The 15,994-nt window shown below is 43.6% G+C and overlaps 1 protein-coding gene across 6 annotated transcripts in view; it reads right to left on the reverse strand.

Annotated features, from left to right (window-relative positions):
• Nucleotides 1-13,583, reverse strand: part of CAPN10 (calpain 10) — a 69,887-nt gene extending 56,304 nt beyond the window's left edge. The window contains exons 1-5 of one of the 6 annotated variants that reach the window (XM_073589280.1): nt 13,448-13,578; nt 12,686-12,817; nt 10,159-10,355; nt 8,303-8,493; nt 6,679-6,820 (exon numbers count right to left, since the gene is read on the reverse strand). In XM_073589280.1, coding sequence (XP_073445381.1) covers nt 6,679-6,820; nt 8,303-8,493; nt 10,159-10,355; nt 12,686-12,817; nt 13,448-13,528 — 743 coding nt within the window. In that variant the 5' untranslated portion in view covers nt 13,529-13,578. Of the gene's footprint in view, nt 1-6,678; nt 6,821-8,302; nt 8,494-10,158; nt 10,356-12,685; nt 12,818-12,892; nt 13,325-13,433 lie in introns of those variants that run through there. The other 5 variants (XM_073589281.1, XM_073589277.1, XM_073589279.1 and 2 more) reach the window with 5 other exon arrangements.
• Nucleotides 13,584-15,994: the final 2,411 nt, after the last annotated feature.

The raw sequence follows: 15,994 nt of genomic DNA on the forward strand, positions 1-15,994 counted from the left end.
ATTCGCTGGCCGTGGGAAGATGACGACACTCAAGCAGTTGAAGATGAAGAAGACATACCAGGATGCCTTTCAGGAAGTTGGTCGTTCATGGGAAGTGTCTCCCGAACTCTTTAAGAAGTTACAGGGAATCACCTGCCACATGTACCTGCCAACTACCCAAACAACTGAGGTAAACAGGCTCCGGTATCAGCTGTTCTGTGCCAGACGTGGAGTGGTAGAGTCAAGTCAACTCCCTCCTTGCCAAGACTGCATTTTCATGCATGCACTGCGTGCAAACTACCAGGCTGCGATCTGGAGGAGAAGTCTGCAGAGCCAACCATTTGTTGCGAACCCAACAGACTGCGGTTGGATGATAAATAATGACGGAAAGCTTGTTGTCAAGTGGATGCGAGGGGCACCAGCACCAGAAGCTATTATCCAGCTACTGTCCTGCAAGTGTGTGCGGTCATGCGAACTTCCTCAGTGTACTTGCCTCAGCAATGGCCTGAAGTGCACGGACATGTGCAGGTTAGACATGCCAGAACAAGGGTATTGAAGACGAGCCAGATATTATGGAGTAACGTTATATAATTATACATACACACACTAATATATATATATATATATATATATATATATATATATATATATATATATATATATATATACACATACACACACACACACACATTAGTATGGACAAGCCCATGACATGTTCAGTGTGTATTTACATAACTTGGATTAAATTTTGTTACAAATACTACATGCATTGTATTGACATTTTGGCATTTCCCCTAAATCGACCTTTAATCATTATTTTTTGGAAATATAGGTAGGATCTATTCAAAAGGTGAAAAATACCATTAACCCCTTGGCGCCGGCCGCCGTAGCGGTACGGCGAATCGTACCCGGATCATATGCCGGGCGATCGCCGCGGGTCGGGAGCCGGTTCCCGGTGCAAAGTGGTTACTGTACCTCCTAAAACATTCCTTAGGGGGTGTAGTTTCAAAAATGGGGTCACTTTTTTGGGTTTCCACTGTGCGGGACCTCAGGGTGTCTCCAAATGTGACATGGCCCCATAGATTTCTTACAGTGAATTTTGCCGCAGCTTCGCTTACGAAGCCTGCCGTGCGCCAATACTGTGGTTTTAGACAACACTTGTGGTATTGCCGTGTTCGGGAGACAATGGGGAATAAAAAGTCGGGTGTACTTTTTCCTGGTCCCCCTTTTCAAAATGAAAAATGTGGGCCTAAAGCGACATTTTTCGGTAAAAAACGTACTTTTCAATTTCCCCAACCAAGTGCATGAAACTCCAATGGAGCGCTTGTTGGGTCAAAGTGATTACTATACCCCCTAAAACATTCCTTAGGGGGTGTAGTTTCCAAAATGCGGTAACCTTTTGGGGGTTTCCACTCTGGGGGTACCTCAGGGTCTCTCCAATACGACATGGCCCACTGGATTTCTTCCAGTGTAATCTATTATCCCAAAAACCGCCTAGCTCTCCTTCTGTGCTGAGCCCTCTTGCGCACCCATAATTTAGTTTACGTGTACATGTGGGGTGTTTCTATAAACTGCGGAATTGGGGTAACCAATTTTGGGTTTGGGTTTGCTGTTAACCCTTGCTGGGTTGCAGGTAAAATTGGATTACAATGGAATATCAGCCAAAAAATTGAAATTTTGATATTTCACTGTCATTTTGCTTGAATTCCTGTGCAACACCTAAGGGGTTAACAAAGTTTTGAAAATCCGTTTTGGACACCTTGAGAGGTGTAGTTTGCAAAATGGGGTAATGTATGGGTGGGTTCTGTTATACAAGACCCATAAAGTGACGTCCGAACTGACTTGGTCCTTGGAAAAATGGGTTTTGGAAATTTAGTCGTAAACTTTAAAAATTGCGTATAAAACTATGAGCCTTATCACATCCGAAAAATATAAAATTTCATTTCCAAAATGATGCCAATGTGAAGTAGACATGTGGAGAATGTAAACTAATAACTGTTATGGGGGGGTATCAGCATTTTTGTAAAAAGTAGAGAATTTCAAAGTTCAAAAATAGCGAATTTTTCCCAAATTTTCGTGTATTTTGTAATTTTTTATGCAGAAAGGTAAAATCTATTGACTCACAATTAGCACTACCATGAAGTACAATATGTCACGAGAAAACAACCTCAGAATGGCGTGGGTAGGTGATAGCGTCCCAAAGTTATTATCGCATGAAGTGACAGGTCAGATTTACAAAAAATGGCCTAGGCATTTGGTTACAGATAGGCCTGAAGGGGTTAAGCTACTGATGTGCAAGGGCTATCATATCAAAACATAAACTACAGACATGCATCTACCTAAAAACACCAAAAAGAATTAGTCACTCTGGGTAGTACCGATATCTGGCCCGGCCCATGGACTAATTAGTGTGGAGACAGATTAAGAGGGTGGTTGGATTTAGTGATATAGCTGCAGTCCTGACAGAGGGATGAAACTGAATGGGAGGAGACACAGATTAGATATTAGAAAAAACTTTTTGACAGTTAGAGTGATCAATGAGTGGAACAAGCTGCCACGAGAAGTGGTGAGTTCTCCTTCAATGGAAGTCTTCAAACAGAGGCTGGACAGACATCTGACTGGGATGATTTAGCGAATCCTGCTTTGAGCAGGGGGTTGGACCAGATGGCCCAGGAGGTCCCTTCCAACTCTACGATTCTATGATTCTATGAGGGGAGAGAACTAGCCTGAAGGGAGTTTGCCATTACAAGAAGAACAGACAAAGTGTCTGACAAGAGCAGAGGAAGAAGAAGAGGAGGCAGGAGGGCGAGAGAGCAATCCTTTATGATTAGGCATGGTAAGGAGCAGACCCACTAACTGATGCAAGAAGGTTATGGAACAGAAACATATGTGCAGAGGAGAGTAAGTCTGCAGAGCAGAGATACTCACAGGAAGATGCTGATCCTGAAGGGAACTGCTGACGGGCTGCTGTCTGGGTGGCAAGCAGTTCTACAGGGCGTTTGCGCAGGTCCTGCAGAAATGAGCCACGTTCCGGGTCCTGAAGCCGACCGCAAAGAGGAGGAGGGCCGTTAGAGTCAAAACGCGTGCATGTCCCGTGCTGCAGAGAAGTAAGAGGGGGCGTAGACTCAAAAAGCCTGCTTGCTGAGACTGGAAGGAGGGGCGGAAAGGCCGTGCGATGAAGCCTGGGGAAGGGGGGGCGGAGCAAGCCGCCCAAGCCAGGAAGAAGAGGTGTATTCACAAGTGGCGGGAGAAAAACCCGCCTGAGGATACTGAGGATACAGGGTGTGGGCCAAACGCCAGAGCTAGACCAGGGAGAAGCCAGGGCCTAGATTAACAGCAGAACCCAAAGCGGCATGGGGGGCAGCGCAGAGGTCCAAAAATACATGGGTAATGTAGCCTGCACCACCAATCTTCAGAAAAAACAATTAAATATTCGTTAAGAATATGGGGAAAAGCCGTCTTGTGTTTGTCCAATATATTCTTCATTTGTGAATCTTCTTTCCTGAATCTTTTCCTCGTCACCTCCACCAGAGACCTGATGGAGAGAAGAAAAGGATATAACTCTTCATCCATGAGACCTTTCATAGACGTCCAAGCCTCTTGGGGATGTGGGACGTCCATGACTCCTGACACTGACTGGCTCTGGTGGGAGAGTGGGCAGGATACGGGGCCAGGACCGAAGTTCGTATCACCTAAACAACCTTCCGTGTTAGTGGTTGGGGTCCTGACAGCTAGACATATGAGGATACGGGGTGACAGTACACGACGTACTCAGTCTCTACGTGGGAGTACAGTTGTGACTGTTCACACTGTATCCCTCCAGACATAGGGGAAAAGGTCCATCTGAAAAAGAAGAGACGTTACTGGAAAACGCCGAAAACCGAGGTAAATATGGGTCTAATGAAAGACCTGTGTCCACCTCCTGCTGACACCAAGTTAAAACTGATTAACCTAGTGCCAGTCGGTGGGATGTATACTGCAGAGGAGCTAACTTTTTTGTGCATAGTGTCAGCCTCCCAGTGGCAGCAGCATACACTCATGGTTCCTGTGTCCCCCAATGAAGCGATAAACCTACTTTCTCTAAGTTTAACATTTCTAGAAAAATATCTAACATATTTCAACGAAGTCTCTTATAGAAGCACTAATGGCTTGGGGAGAATCCTGATTGTGGAGATGTGATACATATACCCCATATCTTGTCAAATTTGATAGGGCATTTTATATTTTAGTAAATAAAGTGTTCAAAAGATAATATTGTGTTTGTGATCTTAATCCACATTACATGACTCGGAGGCGTCTGTCCATCCATCGGACAGCAATCACCTTCCTTGCAGTAAAGAAATTCTTTTAAAAATATATGAGAATAGAATGGCTATTCCTCTTCATCCAGAATACGAAAAAAAAAAAAAAACAACATAGGATCCAATGGAACGCTCATATTTAGAACTGAGGATAAAAAAGTGTCACCATCTCCTCAAAAATGATTGATAACCGTGCATTCCCATATATGCTAAAAAATCAACTTCAGGCACTCTACCACTCTGGGCATCTATCCATCTTCCTCAGCTTTAATTTGAGGACCACTTTACTGAAACTGGGGATATTCAGCTTGGTTTAGTGGCCACACGTGCTGTTTAACTGAGTGAGGGAGAGGGAACCATCAGTATCTCTGCTCACGCCCTCAGAGAAGCTATGCATTCTCATACTATGTTATGTCAATCTCTCGGAAGTGTTGAGGGAGTGGGGAGAAGATCTATGCTGTGTCCACCACTTTTTCTAGTAACAGCCCAGCACAGACTGCTCGTCAGCAGCATTAAACGTCATGAATAGAACCAGCCTATTCCTGCTGACAGTAGTGCCAGTGTCTTAACGGCTGGTACTAGCACTCGCTTGAAAGTACTTGATAATGAACCTGTGTGCTTTCCGATCACTGATGGGATTGCGTCCCTTCACTGTGCTGCAATGCCGAGTGCACAGCGCAGACACATCAGACGGTGCTGTGTCAGATGACATCACCAGCAAAAGGAGGAGGCAGCCTTAAAACTTTTCATGGCTCGTTCTCGTGCAGGTGTCTGTGATTCACATGTGGCTAGCGAGCTAAAAGTTGGGGATCTCTGTTTTAAATTAAGGGGGGTGTTACCGGTATGAGACGTAATGACTGACAGTCTGCTCTCCTGATCTACATGTCTCACACTGGTAACTCCCCGTTTCATTAAAAATAAGCCGATTTTTAGGGAGATCTGTGTCCGGCCCACAGATCTTAACAGCTCATTCACATATTAAGAAAAACATGGATTTCTCTGGAATAAAACATTGGGTCGCAGATATCAAGGTATCATTTTATTCAGCTTTCTGTAACCTACATGCCCATATATACGGCTTAAGACGGTAGATCCTACTGACAGATTTCCTTTAGCCCACAAGAGAGTTGTAGATCCACAGAATGAAAGACTTTAAAGGGGTTGTCCGATTCAAATCGATAAGTCTAGAGTAACTGTTTGACTGCAAGATTTAGGGTATGTTTCCACGTTCAGTAAACGCTGCGGATTGGACGCTCCGTACAGCCGCAGCGTCCATTCCACAGCAGCCAGATGTTACAGCATAGTGGAGGGGATTTTATGAAATCCTGTCTCCACTATGCATGCAAACACGCAGGTGGCAGACCTGCGTAACTGGACAAGAGGCGCGTCTTTATAGACCGCAGCATGTCTATTTATCTTGCGGAGACGCTCAGTCTCCGCAAGATAAATAGCACAGTCTATGTATAGGATGTGGTGATGCGGAATCACATGCGGAATCACTGCATGTACAAAAGGGGCAGCAATTTTGGGTGGAGCTGCATCCTCTCCTCAGTGTTTCCTTAACATAGTTTTATGAATGCAGGGATTCACCAGTTTCTTCCCCAGGACTGAAGCGTATGTATGCGTTTATAAATACTGCCAGACAGTGGGTGCATCCTCTCTCAATACACTTACATGGAGAGAGGCCATGCCCTCGAGTCAGCAACGCCCACTGAATGGCCGCATCCTTAGATGGGGCACAGCCTCCCTCAGTACAAATGTAAGGAGTGAGGCCAAGCCCACAAGACGGGCCATGGCCAGGAGTATGTAAAACTCATACATAAGAAAGAAAGAGTAAAGCCAGCTCACCTGTTGTGGCGTGTTGTCAGCACGAACTGCAAGGAGACCGCTTGGAAGCAATATAGAAAAAGGAAAAGTCCAGAGCTCTGACAAAGAACCCATGCAGTGTTCGAAACGCGTAGCTGCGTTACCGCTAATTGTCTGCGGGATGCTGATCTTAAATTGAATTTTCTCAATAAATAGCCTTTTTTTGTCAGCTGGACTTTTCCTTTTTCTATATAACTCATACATCCCCTCTGGTCCTGGGTGAGAAACCAGCGAATCCCCCAGGGGGATTCACAAGTCTGCAGACACACAAAGTGACTGCAGATTTATTGATTTGGACCGAACAACACCTTTAAGCAATGCCAGGTCTTGACTATACACAAAAAATATTTCCAATGTTACTGCTATTCTAAATGTAAAAAATATAGCTAATATATAATATTGTCCTGTTGCATTTCTTTCAGGTGAATCTGAAGTAAATGCTAGGTATCTAAACAAAAATAATCTTCAGTGTTCACAACAGCAAAAGTTGTCACTACAAGTGTGGTCTTTACGTTCAATTTTTAACACTAACCTGTTGCCCCAGGATCCTTCCCAGCAACTTCTGCCCCAGGGATTGTGTACACGGAACAAGAGCAAAGACTGTCCTTCCTTTGTAAGTCCATGTTGTATATCTGTGATTGTGAAGGCATGAAACTGCCCTAAATCTCCAGACCCTACATATACATAAGAACAGATGAACAACTGAAGTTATTAGACTGTACTGTTTTGCACACAGAATGCTTGGCAAATAAAGCAGAAATCAATAGCAGCTAAACCTCACACACAAAGCACAACCAGCACACTGCAGCCGCACTTTATTGCTGTCAATACTACTCAAGCTGACCACCTGGGGAAGGCGATGGCGGTCTAACAGGGTTTTCTGTGTTCTATCAAGCAGTGATCTGTCTTGGTATTGCCTAAGCACTTGTCTTTAATTAGTCTTATTCTTATGTTCTTATTTCAACTACGGTATCTGGTGAGAGCTGCATGGATAAAGGCAGTGTACAAAACAAATACACAACAGTCTAGGAGAGAATTGTCAATGCTTTAGCAAGATACCACCTCTATTAATTTCTCTTTCCAAATAAAGGCTTACATCTTTGAAACTATCCAGGTGTTAAAGCCAACAATAAACAGTTATAATTATAGCCCATCTAGCTCAGGTGTGTCTCAAAAAATAACAACCATTAAAAATATATAAATGTATGAAAACAAAACAATACATAAGCATTGATACACTGCTAATTTTGCATGTATTGCCACTTACAAAGAATGGAGAGGTCTATAACTTTTATTCTAGGTACACTTGAACTGTGAGAGACAGAATCTTAAAAAAAAAAAAAAAAAAATATAATAATAATCCAGAAATTCACATTGTTGTCTGGATGACCATCTGGATGGCATGGGAGAAGGTTATGTAATCAGATGAGTCCAAAATAGAACTTTTTGGTATCAACTACACTCGCTGTGTTTGGAGGAAGAAGAGGGATAAGTACAACCCCAAGAACACCATCCCAATCGTGAAGCATAGTGCGGGAAATGTCATACTTTGGAGGAAGGGGGTTCTTTTCTGCAAAAGGGACAGGACAACTGCACCATATTAGAGGGAGGATGGATTAGGTCATTAATCACAAGATAATGGCCAGCAACCTCCTTCACCCAGTAAAAGCATTGAAAATGGGTCGTTGCTGGGTCTTCCAGCATTACAATGACCTGGAAACACACACCCAATCAGAGCACCATATGAAGACCCCCCACACAGGCCGCCCCGGAACACGAGCATATCAGTAACTCAAAACTGAAAATAAAGATTAAACAACAAGACAGATTTCATTAACCAAGGTATCATTGTAATCAGTATAACAGCGCCGACCTTACACTGTGTGTAGGTTACTGAGCACAACCCTGCTGACAGGTCCCCTTTAAGGGTCAAATACTTGATAATATCTCCACAGTGGAGAAGTGAGAAAACTAAAGACCTGAAATGTTTTATTCTGCTCTGCAGCCACTATTGCATTGTGTGTCCAGTTCAACGTGAAAAATTTGTGACAAGCCCCTTTTTTTTTTTTTTTTTTTTTTTAGAAACCCATTTTGACACAGTTTACACTTATATTGCTATGGTAAACTGGGAACATTAAATATACAGTAACTCTTACCTTCTCTGCTGTGGAGCACACAGCAGCTCATTGCACATCTCTCCTTCAATTCCATCATCCTACTGAGCATGTCTTCTCTGAAACTCTTGTCTGCAACTTCAAATGGCCATCTTTCCACCAAACCTCCTGTTAAATCTACCAAAGCATCGACAACCTGACCGGCCCACAGCGCCTCATAGCAACCATGTAACCTGTAGACAGTCAGATATACAACAAAATATTGCACAAGTATCTACTCCAGGGTGGAAACTTAAAGAAGTTGTCCACTACTTGGACAACTCCTTCTCATAATCTACGCTTGACCCCAATAAAATAAAAAAAGCTTATACTCCCATGCCGGCATCATTCCCACGGTGTCGGCACTCGCTCTCCCCAGGGACCTCGCGCGGTTGTTGTGACACGTGAGCCCGGCTCGCAATCAGCGCCGGCGTCACTGTCTCCACTTTCTGCCAAATTGAACATGAAGAGAATGTCAGGGATCAGCTGCAGCTTGGACTACCTCTTCATGTTAGATTTGTCCAAAGGCGGGGATGGTGATGCCAGTGCTGATTGTGACTCGTGCCCAAAAACCGCCCGGGAGCCCCGGGGATCAGTGCCAGCACAAGAGGCTTTTTTATTTCATCAGGGCCAAACATTTAGCTCAAGGAGGGGTTGTCTTTTAGTGAACAACCCCTTTAAGAAAAATGTACAAACTTCACATAGTAAAGCTTGATACATATGCAATTTTATTAAAATCTTTATTTTTTATACAGCACTAACATATTCCACAGCGCTTTACAGTTTGCACACATTTTTCATCACTGTCCCCGATGGGGCTCACAATCTACAAATTCCCTATCAGTATGTCTTTGGAGTGTGGTAGGAAACCCACGCAAACTCAGGGAGAACGTACACACTCCTTGCAGATGTTGTCCTTGGTGGGATTCGAATCCAGGACTCCAGCGCTGCAAGTGCTAACCACTGAGCCACCGTGATGCCCTTTTACTGTGGTTTGTAAGTTAAAGTCAAGAGTAGATCCAAAGAAAATATGAAGGAAAGACTCATCCTTTGTACAATAGAAAACTGGATTCAAAAAGCCACAAAATTTGTGGCAAGTGGTATTTGAGTCCCACTTTTGGGATTTTCCATCTTTTTGCAGTGGCCCCAATTGGTTGGCTACTACTGTAAAACAATTTTACTGTACTTTACAACTAGAAAATTATATACATTGAAGATAAATTCTAAGCCATGAGGTTAGATTTCATGTATGATATGAAAAAAATTAATTAAAAAAGAAAAAATTAGAAGACAAGAAAGGTGCTGTTTCTAGCCTCTCGCCCAGTGAAAAAAAGAAACATGTCTGATATATAAAATTAACTAACTACATAGATTTTAGTGGTCATTTTTACTTTATGTTAAAAAAAGAGTGCAAAGCCGACGTGTTTCCTTTTTTCCCCTCATCTCCTTCAGTAATTAGCAAAAACAAATTAGGCTCCAAATAAAAAAAAAAAATAAAAAGACAAAAAGTAATTTAAAAGAATCAAATGAGAAATTTTAGAGGTCTTAAAACTACATAATGTATGCAAAAAATGTACTTACGGTACACATTAAAGGGGTTCTATGAAGAAAAAGTATGCAAGCACTCTAAGCCTGGAGACTGACAAATTAAGAAAATGTGCATGATTCTGCTATATTTCCAGCGAGAATAATTGGTCATGTGACCACATTAATACAACTTGCATACTTGCGGTCATGAGCTGCCTAGTCTCATCCAGCTTCTGTCAAGTCTCATACATGGGGGTCACGTTACTGCCAACTAGGAGGGGGAACATTGGAACCTAATATCAATTAAGTGATTTTTCTTCATATATACATACTTGGCGTATGCCTTTTCTAAGAGTGGAAGCCAAAAGGCTTCTTCATCTTGACAATGGGAGAAGCAGAGTTTGCGCCCCAGGCATGGCAATCGATCATCAATGGTCACCTGCACCCAACGTCCGAACCTCCAAAACTGGCAGGTGAACCGTCCTGTATACCCTTCATCCTTCCAAGTGCACTGATCAGCAGGAAAAACCTAAGAATAAAAAAACCTATTATCATAAAACAGAGAAGACAGCCACACTATTAAGAAATGACATCAGAAGATGGGAGTGCAGATGCAGCCTTCATGTCCAGTAGGGAGAAGGTGGCTACACTATAAATGCAGACTTGTACAGCATGTCTGGACTATTATGAGTTTTGTTTTTGTTTTGGAGGTGGGGGGAGGGATTTAATAATGGAAAATTCAATGTTATACCATGTACATCTTGGTCTGATGTATGCTCAGAGACTCCTATATTAAAAAAAAACAAAAAAAACAAACACCAACATAGAGCTCCATTTGGATTGGAAAGTTTAGCCCACCATACATGAAAAAGATTTATGCCAAAAGAACAATTTTTAAAGATAAGCAGCGTTAAGTGTAGGGACAGTGGGACACATCTCTGTATGGAAACTTATTTTCTGGCAAAAAAATAGGAAAAAAATAACTCAAGGCAGCCAAAAGAACCCTGAATATGAGCTCCACACATTGGGTCTCTAGTTTTGTATATTTTTGGCAATGGAGCATTGCATTGAAAATAGGTCTCTGTACACGGATAGGTCTCCTCAATTAGGGCCATTATCACCCCTGAGCTGCAACTAGGTATCTCATTCAGCCAATCACTACCCTGGTGTGTGTGTGTGTGTATATATATATATATATATATATATATATATATATATATATATATATATATACACACACACACACACACACACACACACATACACACACACACACTTCCAAACAGGGGGAAAGAAGAAAAAAAAAAACGATGGAGCAACAAGGCGCTGTCTGTAAAAATCCATTCATTGGAGGTAACAAACTAGAAGAACAGTAGTAGGAAAAAACAATAAAGACAATTGTGGCTGAACAACCTCGTTTTTGATCCTGTACCGAGACCTTCCTCAGATTTAGTGCTCACAGCGGATTGGCTTCCCGAAGAAATTCAGTTTATGGAACTGATGTTAAAGGAGTTGTCCAGACTTGGGACAAAAGTCAGCAGTCCCGCTATGTGACTGCATACCGCTGGATTGTGACAGTGGATGGTGCGCGCTCAATGTCATCTAACGGCATGGGACTTTTTGCATACTTGTGATCATGAATAGTATACACAATCAATAAGGAATATCCCACCTCTATGGGGAGCATTTTCAAAACGGCGCTGTCGGGGTGAGAACATGCTCTTGTGGGACCGGCATTTCCAACACTCTTTAGGTATTGTTGCACATGACGGAATATATTTGTATGATTGCCTTTTCTGATGTCCTCAGCATTTCTTGCACAGCAGTGATTTACACATATTTCTATATGCTCTTTAATGTAGCCTAAGTCAGGGTCTCTACCTTGAGTATATACACATTTGGTACAGTTGTGGCCAAAAGTATTGACACCCCTGCAATTTTGTCAGATAATACTCAGTTTCTTCCTGAAAATGATTGCAAACACAAATTTTTTGGTATTATTATCTTCATTTAATTTGTCTTAAATGAAAAAACACAAAAAGAATTGTCCTAAAGCCAAATTGGATATAATTCCACACCAAACATAAAAAAGAGGGTGGACAAAAGTATTGGCACTGTTCGAAAAATCATGTGATGCTTCTCTAATTTGTGTAATTAACAGCACCTGTAACTTACCTGTGGCACCTAACAGGTGTTGGCAATAACTAAATCACACTTGCAGCCAGTTGACATGGATTAAGGTTGACTCAACCTCTGTCCAGTGTCCTTGTGTGTACCACATTGAGCATGGAGAAAAGAAAGAAGACCAAAGAACTGTCTGAGGACTTGAGAAACCAAATTGTGAGGAAGCATGAGCAATCTCAAGGCTACAAGTCCATCTCCAAAGACCTGAATGTTCCTGTGTCTACCGTGCGCAGTGTCATCAAGAAGTTTAAAGCCCATGGCACTGCCTGTGAAAACTTTCCCTTTCTGCATTTTTATTATTCCTTGGCTGTCTTAACATTGGGTTCAATAAAAAAAAATGTGAGTAACTCTTTCTGTCTATAATTGGACTGCTTTGAGTTATCCTGGACTGTATCTCTATTGTAGTACTGTAAATCTGAATGTGGCAGAACAAGAGGATAAGATTAGATTGTACATCTAAGTGCTACAGTTCGCGCTCTACTGTTATGGCTAAAATGTTAATGATATGGGGGCCCCCACCAGATTTTCTGCCCAGGGGCCCCCACCAACCTTAATCCGGCCCTGATCTCAGGTCAGTAAAAAGATGTATTGGCGGTCATGAAGGGGTTAGTAAACACTGGAGTGGTGTCTGAATGGGAGAATGGCAGAAGGGGCGCAGCCATGTACCCCCAATACCTGGTGCAGGAGGGCTGGAGACTTCTGCAGAGCGGAGGTGGCACAGATAAACCAGCAGTCTCCCAGAACGCCTTGTTTCCCCAGGGCGGCCCTCCTGTCCTCGGGGAAGAGATGGGGGGTCTCACAGATCTCCTAGGGAAGAAGCAGGCAGAGGATGACGGCAATGGCCGGCCGCAATGCACGGAGCACAACGTGCCCGCGTCTCACCTGAGGCCTCAGCCATGCAATGCGCTCACATAATGCGGACAGCGGGGTGTCACCGCCACCCACCAGCGAGGAGACCCCAGCAGGAAACTCGGGGTCCACGTACAGCCCGGCGGCGGGAGGAGCCATGTTATCTGCCGACGGAAATGTCACCTCCACACGGCCTGCTGGGGCCGAGGACCAGGCTGCTCACCGGACACATGTCACGGAGCTCCCGGCCATACAGGCCTGGCGGCCCTTCTACCGGCAGCGCCGGACTCCTCCTGCTGATACACACAGGCCCCGCCCCGGCCGGTACTCGGCCCTCAGCGCCTTGTGTAGGCTGACGGTGCGCCTCCTACAGAGCCGGTCTCACACTGCGGTCTAGGGCATCATTCTCTCCCGGCCACAGACCGGCTCCCTGTAGTTATTGGTACACAAGGCCTTGGCAGGTTTGCTGTGTCTGTCAGCTAGTGTCCAGAGGCTGGAGGCACTGCCAGGAGACAGGCCAGTACACCAGGAGATGTGGAGGGGGCCGGAGGAGGGCAAAATAAAAGTTACCTACAAAGAGGTGATCACCTTGCTCCAACATGGGTGCCCCAAATCCTCCCAGGACAAGAGGGCATTCAGGGGCTTGAATCGGGTTGTCCTTCCCTTCATAAATCCTACACTTGTAGGCAGGGCCGGATTGGCAATATGCCGAACTGGGCAGATTCCCGGTGGGCCGGTGGCTCTGAGCTAGGAAATATGCCGCCGGCCCTTTAAAACCTTTGACTAGGCCCTGTGTGCACGCTCCCTCTCATTGCATGCGCTGACAAGGGCCGCATCTGCCGGTGTCAGTGCGTGAGCGCGCCCCACGTCCGTGACTGTGTGCGCCGCTGCTGCCCTCCTCAGTGCAGGCAAGAGCTCGCGCCGCACACTGGACCTTGTCAGAAGTTTGAAAAGACCGCCGCAGCACGCACAGGACTCCTGCCTCTCTGACGCTGGAAAGTACCAGCTAATCTTTTTTGTATTCACTTAGCGTCAGCCTCCTAGTGGCAGCAGCGTAACACCCATGGTCCTATGTCCCTCAATGAATGGCTCGGAGAAAAGGATTTTAGGTGAGTACACAAAAATCCCTGTTTTATTTAGAAGAGAAAAAAAAGAATATCGAAAGAAAAATATACAAGTTTGGTAAAATAAAGGATAAAGTAAAAAAGTATAGGTCATACATAGGAGATCACCCGACACTGGATTTGGCAAAAACATATAAATCTTTATTTGGACACAAGTAACAAACAGAATTTTAAAAACATTAAAAATCGTCACTCATGTGATATCCACAAACAAAGGCACATAATAGAGCCACACCCCCTTGGCTATACACTCCTATTGGAACTCAATACAGGGTCTAAATCAGTGTAATATATAAATAGCACACCATATGTAATCACAATGACCATGAATATATGAAAAACAGTGCACTCCAAATTGATGATATACATACAGGACAATTGTTATAAATATGAAGGCATGAGAGCAACGCCCTAGAACCTGAAATAAAATGCAATTGTAGCATGTGTGTATAAAGGCGTACGATCATACAAGGAATATCCAGTGTTTTAAATACAAGATGTAGTAACAAAGGCCGTCACAAAATCCGTGACCACACTAATGCTCTTATAACCGCCCCAACAACACCAGGCTGGGCATTCATGATAAAGTACAGAGGAAATAATAACCCTCTGTAAAAAAACGAAATTCAGCCCCCAATTAGTCTGTATGCAAATATCCTGTAAGCAGGGCCATGCAATTCAACTGGCCATCTGCATCCCCACTTGGAGTACCACAGACACTAGATACAATAAACACCTATGTCACCCAATAATGGAGCCTGTAGCTCAGTGCACAGGCATCACATTTAAACAGGAGTGAAACCAAGGAGGGCTATGACCCGACGCGTTGCGCCACGCTCGGTGGCTTCGTCAGGGGTACTGCAAGCCCATCACCTGTGTCCATAAATGCATTTGGATAATTGCTAATCAAGCACAGCTGAATAAAAGCTTACCAGGGAAGCGGCGGTAGGCAAACACTGTGTGTGTCCCATTGCGGCGTAGGCACCTCTGAATGTAGAGACGATATCATCTAATGCGCCGGCGTCAGTGACCCGGAAGTATTGGGTTTGCAGTGGAAAAGGTCATAATCATACAACGATACTGCGCCTGCGCGAGGCTGCAATTAGTGTCGGCAAAGCAATAGACGCACGCGAACATGGCTACAACGCTCAGACCGATGCAATGGTCATATCTGACCGCTAAATAAAACATACATCAATAGCGCTGGTGCCATATTTGAGATAACACTTGTTGGTAGAAGGTTACGCATGATATAAAGTGTCGATTATTGAGAATTATAAAGCAAAAGAGGAACACAATAAAAAACCACCATAAACAGCTAAGCAATGTGAACAGCACCAAAGGTCAAATTAAAACGTTGCATGGATATGGATGTGTGACATAGGGCAGAAAAAAGATGATAGATACCACTGCCTTATTAACATGTAGTAAATATGAATAAATGTGAATACCCCAATATAAATTAGGTATGACAGATAATAACCAATAAATACTGTATGTAGCACACATCTCAAAATGAAATTGACAAAACGGGACGTGCAAGTTCCCATCCATAGGGCAGCACACATCCACTTGTAACTATATATACGTACAGAGCCATCTAATATTGGCCTGAATGGTAAAACCGCCCACTATATGTACGCATGAAAAATGATACTACAAATAAGGGCAGCACGCATACAAGAACGTATGTCAGCAAGGCAATAAATAATGTGCTAGATTTACATAAACCACTAGACCTAAGAATGGTCATAATGATAACCCTAGTAAGGAACTATATCCTGTCAAGATTTCAGGAAACTATAACTTAAACCAAAATACCTGTCGACTCTGTCTCTCTAAGAGCATCAACACATAAGAATGATTGGTGTCACACACAGAGTCCATCAAAAAGATGCCATATGCTGATTGGCAAGTGACCCAATAGGTCACTGTTCAATAAGCACATTACCATCCTCAAGTCACCTCCATGTGCCCCCCAAATCAAGTCATTCAAAATGGACTGATTCTT

The sequence above is a fragment of the Dendrobates tinctorius genome, unplaced genomic scaffold (assembly GCF_039654945.1).
Source record: "Dendrobates tinctorius isolate UK_male_01 unplaced genomic scaffold, ASM3965494v1 ptg000107l, whole genome shotgun sequence".
NCBI classification, from domain to species: domain Eukaryota; kingdom Metazoa; phylum Chordata; class Amphibia; order Anura; family Dendrobatidae; genus Dendrobates; species Dendrobates tinctorius.